Here is an 18,687-nt window from a genome sequence, read left to right as displayed (position 1 = left end):
GTGGATTTGTACAGTGTGAGGGAGACGGAAGGATTTGAACGATAACTGATAAGTTGAATTGGAGTGTGAGGCGGTCTGGGGTGTAGATATCAAATCCCCAACAGGGAGCAATCTTTATTTTTTATTTTTAACCTTTATTTAACTAGGCAAGTCAGTTAAGAACAAATTATTTTTTTTAACATTGACAGCCTAGGAACAGTGTGTTAACTGCCTTGTTCAGGGGCAGAAGGACAGATTTTTACCTTGTCAGCTCGGGGATTCGATCTAGCAACACTTTCGGTTGCTGGCCCAACGCTCTAATCGCTAGGCGACCCGCCGCACCGTCTTGAACCCACAGATCTGTTACTGCACATAAAACGCATTAACACTTTCTATGCTATGGCACCTGGGCTGGTGTCACGGGCAGTGTGTCTCATAAAACCCCAGTGTGACACTGTGTAGAGGAGTGGATAGTGTAACCCTGACGTCCTCTCCTAGAGCCATGCGGAGGCCGCGCTGTGGAGTCCCAGACAAGTTTGGGGGTCAGATCAAGACCAACGTTCGGCGCAAACGTTATGCACTCACTGGCCACAAATGGAACAAGAGCCACCTCACCTACAGGTAAATAACAGGATTTACTTCACCTTGGTCAATCTTCATCCATAACCATATTCCAAATGAGTTTTCATTTGGATTCCTCCTCTTCCCTTGCAGTATACAGAACTACACACCAAAGATCGGGGAGTACAACTCATATGAGGCCATCCGTAGGGCCTTCAAGGTGTGGCAGAAGGTGACCCCGCTGACCTTCGATGAGATCCCCTACCAGGAGATCAAATATGGCCGCAGGAAGGAGCCTGACATCATGATCTTCTTTGCCTCGGGTTTCCACGGAGACAGCTCACCCTTCGATGGCGAGGGCGGGTTCCTGGCCCACGCCTACTTCCCTGGTCCTGGTATGGGTGGTGATACTCACTTTGACTCTGATGAGCCATGGACCATCGGCAATGGGAACTTACAAGGTAGGTGATGGATGTGGATGGGACACCGGCCTCTTTAGCGCGACACCAGAACCGCTACTTCTTGTATATACCTATGAGAAAAATGCAATGTCCCTGCTTTCCTCTCTCCTCACCTACTTCAGCTGGTTTGTCCCCCCGCCTTCCACTTGTTCAGCCATAGTTGCCACGACAAACCAGATCGTCACTCGTTTTGTTGAGAATCTGTCGAGTTTCACTCCTCCATTAAACTTCAAAGTTAGATGGATGACATCATACTGCTCTTGCAACTTCCACCGGCTCTCAACGCCGTGTTTTAAGGAATGGTAGAATGATTTTGTTCTAAATTCCCCCCTCTTTTCATCCTTTCAATCATTAACCGAACTGCTGTTGCCCAGAGTGGTCTTGGTGAGGGACTGAGGGTTTTCCCCTGCTTTGTGGAGGTGAACGTTGTCATTTCCTGAGCCAGGTCAGAGCAGAGGCAGGTGGCTGGCTCTGCTTTGTGAGGTCAAGAGAGTAGGAGGTGTTACTGGACAGATCGGAGAGAAGTCTAACTGCCACAGCGAGGGTGTTGAGGTAATTCCACAGTGGGAGACCGGTTTTTGAGTTGACCCTGTCTTTAACATTGTTGTATCCTCGTGCAACCTGGGTCTTTAAAACTCTCTTGACACAGGACTTTTAACGGTCTTTTAAACCACGGAGGTTCTAAAAGTAAAGGTCAACTAAGTTTTCGTGGCACATTAACGACATTGTTGGCAAAGCTTAAACGCGCTTGACAAGTGTTGTGGTTATTACACACTGATATCCAACAAAGCTGCAAGTCTATTCATTAGGCTCTTAGATGGGGATATGTGCTGCTGTGTTCATTTTAGTGAGGAGGAATAGAGATAAGTTGGCTCTTCTCCCGAGACGTTTGAAGTCTGTAAGCCACATGGTTGTCAGGGTTACCTTACATAGACCCTCCCTCTCTCTCTCTCTCTCTCTCTCTCTCTCTCTCTCTCTCTCTCTCTGTGTGTCCTGTGGGATATTTTTAGAGTAACTTGGATGTGCTGATAGCTTGCTAAGTCATAGGTTGTGGTTGGAGGAGAAGTTGGGAGGGGAGGGGATAAGAGCATGGAGCTGGCAAAAGGAAGAATCCTGAACATCTCAACTTCCTCAGATGACAGAAACCATATGACATAATGCTGTCTGTCAGTATAATAGAGTGATCCCTACAGACATCTCACAAACCACCCTCAGCCTTCATTTCAGACAGGATGGCCCACAGATCAGGTTAAATGTCAATTAATACTGGAACGGAATAATGTGTCATTTGCTGGGAAAGTACCATGCCATTTACTTGGAACAAACTTAAAAGGCGAACCTATAGGATGGGTCAATTCAAGGCCATTTCCATCTACTTTTTTTGAGGGTGTCCACAGGATGTTCTTTGTGGAGGGCGGTTGAAGTGGCGGTCACTGTGTCACAGATGTGTTCTCTGTTGCCGTGACAATGCGTCACTGTCAGTCTGCCTGGAACAACGGCAGGCTTTGATCAGGGTACGAGGAGGACTGCGTGTCATGTTGCTTACCAGAAGACATTAGACCGACCGCTTTATCTACTGAGAGCACCATTAACACCATTAAAAACCCGGAACAAGCACATTTTTCTGCTTTGACTTCATAACCCCAATGGGAGGTGCTTACTATCTGAACATGCAGACTACTGTCCCACCGCCATGTAGTCTCAGTTAGAATGACGTAACTGTGTTCCTCACTTGGCCAGCTCTGGGGAACAATAACCAGGGTCAAAATGGGAAGACCCCTTGACTTCCCCCCCAACCCCCACCTCTACCTCCAACCCAACCCCCAACTAAAACCCAAATCCCCAGCTCCAACCCCAACCCTAGCCCCAGGTCCAACCCTAGGTCTACCCCCAGCCCCAACCCTAGCCCCAGTTCCAACCCCAGGTCTACCCCAAGCTCCAGCCCTAGGTCCAACCCCAGCCCCAGGTCCAACCCTAGCCCCAGGTCCAACCCTACCCCCCAGCTCCAACCCTAGCCCCAGTTCCAACCCAAGCTCCAGGCCCAGGTCCAACCACAGCTCCAGGCCCAGGCCCAACCCTAGCCCCAGCTCCAACCACAGCTCCAGCCCCAGGTCCAACCCTAGCCCCAGGTCCAACCACAGCTCCAGCCCCAACCCTAGCCCCAGGTCCAACCCTAGTCCCAGCTCCAACCACAGCTCCAGCCTCAACCCTAGCCTCAGCTCCAACCCTTGCCCCAGGTCCAACCCTAGCCCCAGGTCCAACCCTTGCCCCAGGTCTAACCCTAGTCCCAGGTTCAACCCTAGCCCCAGGTTCAACCCTATTCCCAGGTTCAACCCTAGCCCCAGGTCCAACCCTAGTCCCAGGTTCAACCACAGCTCGACCCCCAACCCAAGCCCAGAGCTCTCCAAGTCAACTCTATTTGCTAAACTTGCCAAATATAGCTGTCCTTCATTTCACTCCAACCATTTTAGAACCATTCTTTTGGAAGCGATGTACAGTACATTTCTGTCTTTCATTACGGTTCCTAAGGCTACACTACTAGATTGTCGTGGTTTCAGTGCCTTTTTGCTTTACATGTCTGTAGCATGAATTAATGAAGTGTTCTGAATCAACACACGGTTAGTTAGCGTGTGGAGAGAGAGGATGAAAAAAGACACGTTGCGTGAGATGCTACCTGAGTGGTCCGTATCGCTCGTTGTCTGCCATTCCCTCCTGGGTGATCCCAGTAACTCTGTTAACACTTCCTGCTTGTGGCCACAGCTCAGGTCATTGCTCTTCTCACTGTACTCACTCGCTGTCGATTTCAGGTTTAGTCGTGACGAAGTGTATACTTCTTAAGTGCCTTGAGTATGATAATGACTATCCTCCTCTCTCTCTCTCTCGCTCTCTCTGTCTCTCTCTATATATCTCTCTCTCTCCTCTTCTCTCCAGGTAATGATTTGTTCCTTGTTGCGGTACATGAGCTGGGCCATGCCCTGGGCCTGGAACACTCCAACAACCCAATGGCCATCATGGCTCCTTTCTACCAGTGGATGGAAACGGACGACTTTCAACTGCCCGAGGATGACCTCAGGGGAATACAACAGATCTATGGTGAGTTGGCCCTCTGCGACAACACTACTGGTATTGGACCTGATAATGTTGGCTGTAAGAGCTTTGGTTTTCAGTGTTTTAGTCTGATTTTTGGCACTGCAGTATAACTGCATAAGAGTGGGGAGTTCCAGCCCTGGGCACCCCTGTGTTTAGAACCCTGATTGAAGTTGGAATAGTCTGAGGTCTGTGTTTCCACTCTTACATGCCTCCTCCCCACAGCTCTAAGTGGAAAATCAGCCTGCTGACTCACATATCCACTTATCTAGCTTGGGCAAAACCAGGACACAGCTACCAATTATGAGATCAGTTGGAGGACAAATCTCTGAGCCCTTGATTTCCTTTTAGGACTTTGGAGTGGAGAGTAGCTTCTAACTGCTTTTATTTCATGCGTTTATCACTTTATCTTCTTTAGGTCAGCCAGACGGTACACCCACCCAGGCTCTTCCCACTGTCACTCCTCGCCAGCCAGCTCAGCCAGACCCCAAACCCCCCAACTCTCCACCCAACTCTCCCCCCAAGTCACCCCCAACTCTCCTCCCAACCCTCCCCCTAGATCTCCCCCTAACTCTCCCCCCAATGCCCCACCCCGGAGGCCAGACAAGCCCCGCACGACTGACCGCCCAGACCACTACGGCCCAAACATCTGTGAAGGAAACTTCGACACGGTCACCATGCTCAGGGGAGAGATGTTTGTGTTCAAGGTGAGGACCTCAGACTGCCTTCCTACACATATGAGATGAGTTGATTCAGTCTCAGCGTGGCTGCAAAGAACAGATTGCTCTTGGGTGGCTGCATAACCTACTTACAGTACTGTCACTGGCTGGCTACCACCCGGTTACTCTACCGTGCACCTTAGAGGCTGCTGCCCTATGTACATAGTCATGGAATACAGGTCACTTTAATAATGATTACGTACTGTTTTACCCCCTTCTTATGTATATACTATATTCTAGTCAAGGCCTATCCTATTTAACTATTGCTAAACATATACTATTCTCCAGATATACTACATATTCTGTCCATATACTGTCTATGGTCTATACAACCCATCACATAAATACATATGCATTTATATTTACACTCCAGACTCCCGACATTGCTCGTCCTAATATTTCTGTATTTCTTAATTCCATAATTTAACTTTTTAGATTTGTGTGTATTGTTGTGTACTGTTGGATATTACTGCACTGTTGGAGCGAGGAACACAAAAATTTCGCTGCAGACGCAATAGCATCTGCTAACTGTGTGACCGATAAAATGTGATTTGATCTCGCAGGTCATTTGATCAAAGGCTGGTCTTATTGCAGCCAGTGGGCGTGATAACATGATGCTGTCTGTCTGTGTCTCTCAGTAGTAAATCTGCTCTCCCCAGGTTAGGATCATCTGGAGAGCCTTATGGGCAGTTGGTTCAGGGCCTGGGTTCAATTGGGCCCTAAGCAGGCTGTAAAACCTCAGATCCGTTCTATTTTATGACATGTAGCCCCGTAAAGAGGAGAGGAGCAGCCCTCTCTAGGTCTCAGGTGTGCCTTAACAACTGCAGGACCAACCAGTCCAGGGCTGCGTCGATGGCTCTCGTTTGAACCATTTGTTAGGCCATTTGCCGACAGCTGGAGAGGATTTCACTGTTTATGCTTCAGTTGATGTGGTCGACTCTTGTCTTTTGTATGAAAAGAGCCTGTGCTTGACTTGGGCGGGAGCTCGCCGGAGCTGAGTACCGGCAGCTAAAATGTTTTACTGCTTAAGCTCCTGCTCTTCATTTAGAATATTAGCTCAAAGGTATCTAGCACCTACATACAGTGCCTTGCGAAAGTATTCGGCCCACTTGAACTTTGCGACCTTTTGCCACATTTCAGGCTTCAAACATAAAGATATAAAACTGTATTTTTTGTGAAGAATCAACAACAAGTGGGACACAATCATGAAGTGGAACGACATTTATTGGATATTTCAAACTTTTTTAACAAATCAAAAACTGAAAAATTGGCGTGCAAAAATATTCAGCCCCTTTACTTTCAGTGCAGCAAACTCTCTCCAGAAGTTCAGTGAGAATCTCTGAATGATCCAATGTTGACCTAAATGACTAATGATGATAAATACAATCCACCTGTGTGTAATCAAGTCTCCGTATAAATGCACCTGCACTGTGATAGTCTCAGAGGCCCGTTAAAAGTGCAGAGAGCATCATGAAGAAGAAGGAACACACCAGGCAGGTCCGAGATACTGTTGTGAAGAAGTTTAAAGCCGGATTTGGATACAAAAAGATTTCCCAAGCTTTAAACATCCCAAGGAGCACTGTGCAAGCGATAATATTGAAATGGAAGGAGTATCAGACCACTGCAAATCTGCAAGACCTGGCCGTCCCTCTAAACTTTCAGCTCATACAAGGAGAAGACTGATCAGAGATGCAGCCAAGAGGCCCATGATCACTCTGGATGAACTGCAGAGATCTACAGCTGAGGTGGGAGACTCTGTCCATAGGACAACAATCAGTCATATATTGCACAAATCTGGCCTTTATGGAAGAGTGGCAAGAAGAAAGCCATTTCTTAAAGATATCCATAAAAAGTGTTGTTTAAAGTTTGCCACAAGTTTGCCACAAGCCACCTGGGAGACACACCAAACATGTGGAAGAAGGTGCTCTGGTCAGATGAAACCAAAATTGAACTTTTTGGCAACAATACAAAACGTTATGTTTGGCATAAAAGCAACACAGCTCATCACCCTGAACATACCATCCCCACTGTCAAACATGGTGGTGGCAGCATCATGGTTTGGGCCTGCTTTTCTTCCGCAGGGACAGGGAATATGGTTAAAATTGATGGGAAGATGGATGGAGCCAAATACAGGACCATTCTGGAAGAAAACCTGATGGAGTCTGCAAAAGACCTGAGACTGGGATGGAGATTTGTCTTCCAACAAGACAAGGATCCAAAACATAAAGCAAAATCTACAATGGAATGGTTCAAAAATAAACATATCCAGGTGTTAGAATGGCCAAGTCAAAGTCAGACCTGAATCCAATCGAGAATCTGTGGAAAGAACTGAAAACTGCTGTTCACAAATGCTCTCCATCCAACCTCACTGAGCTCGAGCTGTTTTGCAAGGAGGAATGGGAAAAAATGTCAGTCTCTCGATGTGCAAAACTGATAGAGACATACCCCAAGCGACTTACAGCTGTAATCGCAGCAAAAGGTGGCGCTACAAAGTATTAACTTAAGGGGGCTGAATAATTTTGTACGCCCAATTTTTCAGTTTTCGATTTGTTAAAAAAGTTTGAAACATCCAATAAATGTCGTTCCACTTCATGATTGTGTCCCACTTGTTGTTGATTCTTCACAAAAAAATACAGTTTTATATCTTTGTTTGAAGCCTGAAATGTGGCAAAAGGTCGCAAAGTTCAAGGGGGCCGAATACTTTCGCAAGGCACTGTATAAATATAAACAGGGCAAGCACCTGTTTGAGTCCAAGTCTAGCACTGAAAAGAGCCATGTTCCCTCTACTGCAGTCCTCTTTCGTTCGAGTGTATCTCCATAAGTTGGTTGTCTCTTTTTTTCCAAGAACTGCCATTTGCCTTGACTTCAGTTATCTGTCTCTCTGGCCAACTGTCTCTGTGGGAGAGGGCAGAGGAGGTGTATATGACAGACACCATAGAGTTGGAGGGTTATGTAGATATGAGAGCAGGGGGGAAAATAGTCATCTTTGACTGTGCTGCGCTCTTTCGTCATCACGCTTCATCTGAAGTAGTATACATCAGCTTTACGACAGACTGCAGCTTCACAAAGCCGTCTCTTTGCGGATGCCCTCTGCCTATTTTTTTTAGGAAAGGTACCATCGAGCCCAGAATGTCTCTGACATTGAGTAGTGTTCACAGAAAGTCGCATCTGGTCAGTTCTCTTTTCTCTTGTGCGCCTGAGGCTCCACACTGACTAGTGCGGGTGTTTTTTTCTTCTTCTTCAGAATCGTAATTACACTTCTGTCATCTCTCTTCTCTTCCTGCCTCTCTCTGTGTTGGAGTAGATTAGATGCAGGGCAGGTCTGCTTTGAACGATGCTCTGTTCACTAAAAGGCTGCGCTTCCCCGCTTGAAGGACAAAGACAAGAGCTGCTGCCAGGAGGATGCAACTCTTAGCTTCTACCATTAATGCTGACAGCCCAATGCTATTAAATTACCGCTAATGAATGAGTTTGCAGATCTGTGAGGTCGTTTTTGGAAAGCACTCCGAGTCCCACACTGAGAGCGCGATTTCCCCTCTTGTACCGTTTCAGACGTGTTTTGTGATGACTTAAAGCAAACAGAGCAGTTCAACCAGTTGAACTACTTTATTTCAGTCCAACTCGTAAAATGCTCCTCGTGCAACATGCAGCAAGCCTAAGCCAGTTCCAACAGTAATTGGCACACGTGATATGCTCAGTGCTGTGGTCGTGGGTATTAATAGCCTTCTAGCATTGCCTTTAGTTATTTCATTGTCCGTTCTGGCAGGCTTGTCATGTAGTGCAGGCTTTCGGATGCGCTTGGGAGCCCGACCACCCGGCAGCAGGCTTCTCCCGAACCCCAAACGCTGCTGGAACAGAGCCTGTGTTAAAGTCAGGTGACAGAGAGAGTGCGGGCTAGCAGCTGTTTCCCCCACCTTTTTAAATGGGACTCAATGTGCCCTCTCTTTCTCTTTCTATAGACGGGACCCTGCCCTCTCTTTTAGACACTGCAGAGTACGCCATGGTGGTGAAAGGGAAGGGGGGCGTGTGTGGCGTGGAGAGGGGTGGGGTTAGTGGATGTAGAGGAGGAGGGAGGGGTGGGGGCTGGGTGTTAGAACAGACGGTTTTAATTTAGAGGCCCTTGGCTGCGTTCCTGGGTCTGGTTTCTATATTAGACAGATCTGAAGTAATCTCAAGCTCTGGGCCTGAGCCAACGAGATGGAGGGAATGTGAAGGTCAAGCTCGGACGCCCACCGCACCATGTGACTGAGGACGCACTGAGAGAGAGAGAGAGAGAGAGAGAGAGAGAGAGAGAGAGAGAGAGAGAGCATGTGTGCGCAGATGTGTATGTAGCGTATGTAGTGAATGTGTTATTGAAGTATTTCTCCTATTGATTAATCCAAACTGTTGAACGTGGCTGTGAAGACTTCCTCCTCCAGGCAATGTGCAGAACAGGCTCTGATAGTTCCTGAACCTCTCCTCTCTATCAGGCACATGGCCCATCATGTTTGGCACTCTCTGTTCCTCTCTCCCATATGTTTCTGCAGTTTACTGACTGCGTGATGGTACTAAACTGCTGATACGCAGTGTTGCGTCCATTTCTGGTGTGCAGGCAGCAGCTCCCAGCTAGGTCTGCAGCTCCAGAGAGCCATGTCACAGGCAGGCAGGGTCAGAGGTTAGAGGTCAGGCTGAGCAGTAGAGCTCCAGTGGATGTGCCCTCTAACGGCTCTCCCCGCTCTTTTCTGACAGGGTCGCTGGTTCTGGAGGGTGCGGAGGAACAGGGTCCTGGACAACTACCCAATGCCCATTGGTCACTTCTGGAGGGGACTGCCTGGGGACATCGATGCAGCCTACGAGAGACACGATGGGAAATTTGTCTTCTTTAAAGGTATTTGTACTCTCCTAATCGCACGTGCACGCACACGTAAGACTACAAGCAGGCGCGGAGACATACATACGAACACGCACGCACACACACACAGTCAGTCATTTTTTACATTTTTTAATTAGGGTTAAACAGAGGAGAAATAGTCCAACTCAGAGGCCTGGAATAGTGGTTGTTAATGTGTTGAAGTAGCAGCAATGACAAAACAACTGAATGCTTTGGTTACACTATAACGAAGCATTGATGCTGGTACTAAAATAGATTCACATTGTTTCAGTCCTCGGTGTGTGCAGTGTGTGCATTTTCTTTTTACGCTAGTGTGCCTTGGAGATTAAACCTAAAGCTGTTAGTGTTTTCCACATTACAATTTAATTACAGTTGAGCAGTGAGTAAACATTGCTAATTCCACATGAACACTTATTTCTGCAGATAGTAAGTGTTCCTTGATCTCCACATTCACTTTAGCATGGATCCCCAAATGTATTGTAACCTCGAATAGTATATTACGGACAAACAGTCTTTGGATTGATCGGAGAGATGATGTTTCTGTCTAAATGGAAAAGATAATGACATCGTCAAGTTGAAATGGGAGGAGGACTGGAGATCCCTAGAGTTTTGCTCTGCAATGCAATTCGGATTTGGCTAGACATGAGATCTCCTTGGTGGCAGTGAATGCCCATTGGCTCAAGCTGTAATCCTCCCCAGACTCCTCAGTCGGTCACAGCTACCTCGTTCCTCCCTGCGCCGTTGCCATAGAAACCGTCCCATGCCCCCAAACACTTTAGGTTTTAACTTTCATTTAGATCATTTTCCCTCATTATAGGTTGACATAAAAAGTGCTTTTGCTGCTGTACGATTTTTCGCCCAGACTTCATTGTGGTTTTCTATTGATTTCCCCCCCACCTCCTCCTCAATTGTTAAACCACATATGTAATAATATCCTTAGGAGAACCTACTCAATATGATTTGTCTGTAGAGGTTATTATAGATCCCGCTGGCATCACTTTGTTCCATGAATTTTGTAACCAGAAACAGTGAAAGACAGATGAAGATAGCGAAAATGCTTTTTGGGGAGACATTTGAGCTGTAGCTTTTTAAGACAGCTGGCTCTCCCTGAGAAAGTCTTCAGGGCAAATGATGTCATTGGCAAGGCCTTCTGAAATGTGGATGACAGCCATAGCAAAGAAACGAAGGGACCAAAAGTTGGCCTGCAACATCTGGCAAATGTGAGGGAGAGAGTTGCATCAGCCGTTTGTCTCCAGATGCTGACTGCAAAGGTTTTGTTTTCAATGTAGAACTGGGCCAGGAGAATAGAAAGCAGGGCATACGGATGGTGCCTCTGTGTCTAACATACTGTAAAACAATGAAAGAAAACGACTCGCCACGTCCTCGCCATTTCCACTCGAACCAAAGCTGTGCATAAACACAATTTCACTCTCTATTATGTCCACTATTGGTGCATGCTAGCCAGCAAATAAACACGACTGTAATGTAATGGCGGGTTAACAGTTTCCATAGCGATCTCCAGGTTCGTGAGTGGTAGTTGTTGGAAAGGGAAAGTCCCTATGCTCCACAAAGGACCGTTAACCATGAATGCCTTTCTCCCTCCCTCCCTCTTTCTCTCCATCCATCCCTCCCTCCTGAATTATTATGTCCCACAAAATATCTGTCTCCCCTTTCCTGACGTATCTGTTCCCCCACCCCTCCTACACCACTGTACTTCTCCTCTCCTCCCCCTTCCTCTCCCCCCCACCCCTCCTACACCACTGTACTTCTCCTCTCCTCCCCCTTCCTCTCCCCCCCACCCCTCCTACACCACTGTACTTCTCCTCTCCTCCCCTTCCTCTCCCCCCACCCCTCCTACACCACTGTACTTCTCCTCTCCTCCCCCTTCCTCTCCCCCCCACCCCTCCTACACCACTGTACTTCTCCTCTCCTCCCCCTTCCTCTCCCCCCCACCCCTCCTACACCACTGTACTTCTCCTCTCCTCCCCCTTCCTCTCCCCCTCACCCCTCCTACACCACTGTACTTCTCCTCTCCTCCCCCTTCCTCTCCCCCTCACCCCTCCTACACCACTGTACTTCTCCTCTCCTCCCCCTTCCTCTCTCCCCCACCCCTCCTACACCACTGTACTTCTCCTCTCCTCCCCTTCCTCTCCCCCCTCACCCCTCCTACACCACTGTACTTCTCCTCTCCTCCCCCTTCCTCTCTCCCCCACCCCTCCTACACCACTGTACTTCTCCTCTCCTCCCCCTTCCTCTCCCCCCCACCCCTCCTACACCACTGTACTTCTCCTCTCCTCCCCCTTCCTCTCCTCCACCTGTAGAGAATAAGTACTGGTTGTTCAGGGAGGCAAACCTGGAGCCTGGTTACCCCCAGGAGCTGACAGACTACGGCAGGGACATCCCCTATGACAAGATAGAGACAGCCATCTGGTGGGAACCAGCAGGTTTCACATACTACTTCAAAGGAGACTGGTAAGGAAGGGACTCTCCTAGTTGTCTGTGAATTGTTGCCCTTTTCCATGTTGACCGAAGGAGTTTCAAACATTGCGTTCACTACTCTAAATTGTCTTCTATTTTTTTGGGCTACGGAATATGTTTTTGGACGATTACGATCACATCATGCCTGATTTAACATACATGCTGTGTAGGGGTTTAACATACTGTTATTCTCTCCCTTCTCGTCTCTAGGTACTGGCGCTTTAACGAACAGTCCCGTGCGGTAGACAAGGACTACCCCAAGCCAATCAGTGTGTGGGGCTCTGCGGTCCCGTCCTCTCCCAAGGGGGCTTTCCTCAGCGATGATGGAGGTGAGAGAGGCGAGAGGGGGGCCAAGAGAATGCCAGTATTGAACACTCTAAACAAAGGAGAAGGGTGGGTCTGGTCAATCAGAGAGAGAGCGAGAGGGGGGGGGAGAGGGATGGAGAGAAAGAGAGCTTAGTGTAGGGTTGATGAGCTGAGTAGGTGGAAAAAGTGACATTAATTTGAAAGGATGAAGAAAAATAAGGTGTTTTTTTGCTGTCTTTCTTTTCCCCAGAACCGTACTGTGTTTACTGCCTCAATCAATGCCGTGGATAAGTATTTGATTATCATAATAGTGTATTTAGTACTCAACATTCTGCCCCTGTCTTCCCCTCCCAGCTTATACATATTTCTACAAGGGATCCAAATACTGGAAGTTTGACAACCACAGGATGAAGAGTGAGCCGGGCTACCCTAAATCCATCCTGAGGGACTTCATGGGCTGCAGTGTGGACCTGGACCCAGACAGAGACAGGGACACCGACGCAGGCCGCAAGGTCCCCGAAGTGGATCGCCCGCCCTTCAACCCTGACGCAGGCCGGGACAAGGAGAAGGAGAAGGAGCGGGACAAAGATCAGGACCGTACCAACGATGTAGACTATAAGGACGAGAGAGAAGAGGAGACCAACGAGGTGGACGTGGTGCTGAAGATCGACGAGAGCGAGACGCGCACTATGAACATCATCATGGTGACAGTACCCCTGGTCCTGGTGCTGTGCATCCTGGGACTGATCTACGCCATCATCAACACACTGAAGAGGAAAGGAACTCCCAAACTTCTGGTCCACTGCAAACGCTCCATGCAGGACTGGGTGTGACCTCTGACCCACTTAATAACCCCCCCACAACCTGAACCCTACCCTCATTCCTCTATCTTCTCATCCAAAACATGGTAGTAGAGACATACGTGCAAATACATACACACACGACGCACGCGCACACACACACACACACACACACACACACACACACACACACGCGCGCGCACACACACGCGCACACACACACAGCAAACATAAACACATACACCTAACTCGTTCCCCTCCCATGGTGCTCTACCCAATGAGTTGACTGTAGTCTATTTATATCAGAACGTTTGCACATAGTTTTTTTGTTTTTGTTTGGTTCATATTGTGTGTGTGTGAGTCTTTTTTTCTAAACCAGGAAGTGTCTGCATTATTCTCTCTCTCTCTCTCTCTCTGCCCGTTACAGTGGGTTTCTCTGAGATAACTTCCATCTGGTTCTTGGATTAGCCTTCGAAAGGAAAACAGAGACTTAACAGAGCGATAGAGAGAGAGACTGCAGCACAGAATGAAGGGAGTGAAGGAGGTTTGATTCTGTGAAAAGCAGAGAGCCCCCCCACCTATCCCTCTCCCACTCCTCCCTCCCACCTCCTCCCTCCCTCAGGACTCCTACAGCTGAAGCAGGCCTACTGCACGTCAGGTATCAACAGGGGAGAGATCCGTGTAAATAGTGTCACTTTTTGAACTGCAACTCACCCAATGCCTTTTGTCACGATACCTTCCATGTTGAACAGCCACTAACTGAACTTTTGGTTTTCTCATCTGTTTTTAATTCAAGGGCACCATGGATGATATTGGAAATCTTGTCCATACTTTATAGACAACTTTCACTAACGTTTGGCTTATTCAACCAAACATGGTCCCGTGGTGCCTTTTTCATTTCTAACCTTGTTTCGGTCCTATTTAACGGCGGCAATGAGAGTTTGAGTTGTTATGATTAGGGAAAGGTTGGAAAAGAAAGGTGCTTCTTTCCAATTATTATTATTTTTTTAAGACAAAGGCAATTCACTGTGAAATGACTCTGTGTGGGACTTGGAGGAACAGTTGAGGTGCTGAGGTAGGAGAGAGACAGGGGGTATTGAACGAATATCCACTGGGCAAAAACATATTGAATCAATGTTGTTTTCACATCATTTCAATGTGAGGATGTTGAATCAAGGTGGAAAACTGATTGGATTTGCAAAAAGTCAACAACGTAAGGGAATCACATTTTTCCACCAAACTTTTAACCTAAATCCAACCCAGCTAGCACATTTGGTTCCTTGGAGGTTGTGGAAACAGACGTTTTTGGTTATCCATTGGTTCTGGGAAAGAAGCCAAACATGTATTTTAAACGTTCTGAGAATGGAAGTGAACATTTTGCCTGTTCTGGGAACGTTCATTTGTAGGTTGCAGGGAGGTTGTGAGAACGTTTTACTATGGTTCCCTGAAAGTTTTCCTGTGAGGTTTTATTAATGTTCTGAGGTAGAAATTGTAGGTTATTTGAAGGTAATTAAATAAAGTTCTGGGAATAAGACTTTTAATACTACTGCTATCTTAGATTAACTGTTTTGAACTCCAAGCACAGATAGGACACATGGAAATTCACCTTCTTAGGAACTTATGATATTCTGCTCTCTCTCCATGGACTTATTAGTCCATTGATGCTGAGAACGGAATGTATGTTTTTAAATAACATTCTTAGAACGTTCTTTGAACGTTACTGATGTTTTATTGTGGTATTTTATGGAATCTTTTATTCATGTTTCTGAGAAGATTACTTTAAATAGAACCATGAGGAAACCTGCAGAAAACTTTATGCTGAAAGACTGAAATTCCCACGGAAGATAACGTTGTTTCTTAACGTTTTCTGGACGTTCTGAAAACATAGCTTTAAATAGAACCATGAGAAAACCTGTAGAAAAAGTTATTCTGAAGTACCGAAATCCCCACAGAAGAACTTTGTTTCTTAACGTTCACTGAACAATTGGAGAACATTACTTTCAATAGAACCATGATGAAACCTATAAGAAACAGTACTGACATTCCAACCTAAGAAATATAAGGTTCTCAGAACTTTATGAGCTAGCTGGGTACCCTGCACCATTCCCAGAACATTGTGGGAAGGTTTTATGAAAAAGAACCAGAGGACAACCACGCTCTCACCAAGCTCAAAGAAATGTGATTCTCAGAACATTATGTGCTAGCTGGGAATGACATGCTGAAATGTTTTGTTGATTTCATGTTGAATTGAAGTTAGTTGACAACTCAACCAAAATTAAATCAAACTAGAGTTTGAAATAACATCTGTGCCCAGTAGGTAAGAGATTGACTGACACTTTTCATCTGAGAAATACTTGGATCCAGCGATACATCAGCCTCCTGAAATGTTTTAATAAATATAATTCAAGTAATGCACCACACAATGAGCCCTCTCTCTGTAATACCCTACTCCCCTAGATTTAAATAGATTGGAGGGCTTTCTCTCTCTCTATCTCTCTCGCTCTCTCTCTCTCTCGCTCGCTCTGAGCTTGGTCTAGAGAAGTTTTCCTCTGAACATACTCAGAAAATGTCAGCACATCCTCTCAATTAAAATAGCAGGTGTTTTAAAATATTGTTAACCTCCAGCCTAGAATCTTAGGCCTTCTCTGTACCAAAGCAGGCTTCTTTTCATTTTCTGAGAGGTCCAAACGGAGAGACAGACTTTAGCAGAGAGGGAGAAGGGGAACGAGAGAGGGCATGAGAGGCTAAAGATCTACATAGGGAGTTCAAAGACAGAAACCTTATCTGTTAAGTGTTTGGGAAGGCTTACAGTTTGTTCCTGGATTGTTTTGCCCAGATGTTGGTGATTGTTGGAGGGGGTTGGGGAGGCTGCAAGGCAGGCTGAGTGAGAGACCAGAGGTCCATTCCTACAGCTGAGTAAGGGCAGTAGGGGGAGTGAGGGAGAGGAGCTCGCTGCGGGGCTCTTCCTGTAAGGATTATTATTGGCACTGTATCCCATGACCCACATTCACTAGCTCCAGAGAAGGAACTGTGGAGTCTATTCTCTGATACCAAAAGGAAATAGTAGCACGCAGTGTATGTAACTTCTTTATTTCTCACATTGTTATGTATTCCCTATGCTCTTGTCTTCGACCACAAAGGCGCATGTACAGTATGCATACGTCTGGTAGATTTACTAGCAGCCCAAAAGATACTGAGAAAGGATTTGCTGTAAGGTAGAGATAAGTCATTTTACACTCGGATACCTGACAGCTTTCACTGTTTACCATCCGTCAAACAGTAGTTGTGATGAACATGTCTGTCTGAGGCATCGACGGGGGTGGGGTAGGTGCACTGAGGATGCGTGAGATGCTTCAATAATACCACTGAAATGGGGGGAAGGCCAGTTAAAGGACTATTATAAATATTATTGACAGTGGAGAGGAATCACTGTCATGAGAGGTCCTGCGTGTGTCAGTGATGGATCCCGCTCGATGGGGTTGCTAGGAGACCGCCTCTGCCCATTGCCATCTCATTGTGCTGCGAGGTTGAGAGGGGAGTTAATCAGAGGTAAAAGCCTTCCCTCTCCCTTCTCCCCCCTGACTACCCCACCCGTCCCCATCCACCCACCCATCCTGATCAATGGTAAAATCACCATCAGCAGGCCTAGAAGGTATCTGGACAAACTCAAAAAATGCTCACTCATTGTCTGAGACCCAGTCCATGCCTTACTTGCTCTCTCTTTATCTGGGATAGCTAGTGTCTTTGTGCCTGTATGGAGTAGACTATCACTGCGAGTCCCAGACCTTTGTGGCTGTTTGTGTTCCTAGTATGTCTGTCTCTTAGTGTGGATTTAGTTTCCAGCTGTTTCTCGGCGTGTCTGAGACGTCTCCCCAATAAGACACTGTAGTCCCCAACCGATGCCTGCCTTAGAACTAGCTCAAGCAGATGCAACGGAAATGTGGGAAATTTCACAAAGGAACTGCTTGCTTGAAGGCAACTAGAGCCTTTATAAGAGAACTCTGGGATTGAGTCCAAGACTGCTTTGTTTTTTTTCCTTTTTTCTTTTGTTTTTCATGAGAATTGTTTGGAACATTACAGCAACGAAAAATACAGCAATGAAAAATACAGTTAAGAAAAATACAGTTATGAAAAATACAGCAATGAAAAATACCGTTATGAAATATTATGTCAGGGATCGATTGAGGTATCAACACCCTTACAGTATCACTACTTGCTCTCTCTCTCTCTCTCTCTCTGTTCAACACCACTCTACTCTTCTGCACTCGTCTGGTCTACTCTGCAACCCGTCTAGGCCCTGCCTTGGCCCCAGGGGGACTGTAACAATGGTCTCTCTCACAAAGTGCAGCATTGTCCTCCATGCTGTCATTGCTCCGGCCCAGCAGGAAGGCAGGCTGAGCCCTAGGCCAGGATCCGGATGCTTCCTTCCTCCCACAATCCCACTCTGTCCCTCCCCGCAGCTCTGTCATGGCCAGGGAGGGAGCAGAGCAGCCAAGGCGGTCTGATGTTTTATATCCAAGACAGAGAGGAACCCAGCAGACTATGTTGGTTCTATATATTCCGTTAGTTGTTGTTTGTGGCCAGTGCATTTCACAGGCATCCTGTACAGTTGCTTCATATCGTGTCTCGCGGTTAACCACTAGCTTGACCAACATGGTTTTGTTATTCATTGCAATCAACAACCACACAGGATGCCAGACTGCTCTTTGTGGAGAAAAAGAGAGATCTGTTAGAAAGATGACACGATGTCAAGAGAAAGGGGTTCATTTTGATCCCTGCGTTCGATGTCTCAATCCTCTGTTTGATGTCTGTCAAGATCCAGAGTCGTCAACGTCTCGACTCCAGACACACACTCAGTGGGTGTGCATCCCTATCCCAGAGTGCATCTCACCTTACTCACTCAGCTGAGCTTGAACAACTGAAACCACTACACGCTATTAACTCTCAACTGACTTACGGTAGACTGCTCCTCCCAGGTCCTTGGAAAACCAGGCAACTAAAAGCCTACTCGGCTCTGACAACACAGCGTTACATCTCACAAATGTTTTAAAAACTTTACAGCAATGTTGTGTGAAAGTTACTACCCGGGTAATGCTTCAGCGAGTAGTTTTTTTTTTTAACCACGCCTATTAACATTGATGGGATGAAAATAAAAAAAGTTAATTTGTCTGTGTGATTATCATGATTATTTTGAATATTCATTCAGTTTGTCTTAATTATGTGCCGTTTTTTCTCCGAATTCTCCTTTCAACTTCGTAGGATTTCTTTTTTTTGTACTTTGAATAACATTCCGTGTGTGTTTTTATTTTGTTTTGCTGTAGAACGTGAAGATTTTATACATTTGCGGTGTGTGTTCACCTCCTGTTGAGTGTGTTAACGATCCATGCTGGACATGTACACAATAAAACGCTCTGAAAACAAAGAGG

The 18,687-nt window shown here is 46.6% G+C and overlaps 1 protein-coding gene across 1 annotated transcript in view; it reads left to right on the top strand.

Moving 5' to 3' along the window:
• Window positions 1–18,687, top strand: part of LOC118394131 (matrix metalloproteinase-15-like) — a 27,120-nt gene extending 8,433 nt beyond the window's left edge. Inside the window, exons 3-11 of the mRNA XM_052462042.1 lie at window positions 478–600; window positions 694–1,001; window positions 3,933–4,094; window positions 4,507–4,612; window positions 4,648–4,795; window positions 9,536–9,674; window positions 11,999–12,149; window positions 12,366–12,484; window positions 12,816–18,687. Coding sequence (XP_052318002.1) covers window positions 478–600; window positions 694–1,001; window positions 3,933–4,094; window positions 4,507–4,612; window positions 4,648–4,795; window positions 9,536–9,674; window positions 11,999–12,149; window positions 12,366–12,484; window positions 12,816–13,294 — 1,735 coding nt within the window. The 3' untranslated portion in view covers window positions 13,295–18,687. The remainder of the gene's footprint in view (window positions 1–477; window positions 601–693; window positions 1,002–3,932; window positions 4,095–4,506; window positions 4,613–4,647; window positions 4,796–9,535; window positions 9,675–11,998; window positions 12,150–12,365; window positions 12,485–12,815) is intronic.

The sequence above is a fragment of the Oncorhynchus keta genome, chromosome 14 (genome assembly GCF_023373465.1).
Source record: "Oncorhynchus keta strain PuntledgeMale-10-30-2019 chromosome 14, Oket_V2, whole genome shotgun sequence".
Classification (NCBI taxonomy): domain Eukaryota; kingdom Metazoa; phylum Chordata; class Actinopteri; order Salmoniformes; family Salmonidae; genus Oncorhynchus; species Oncorhynchus keta.
This window is presented reverse-complemented; position numbering and strand designations above follow the sequence as displayed.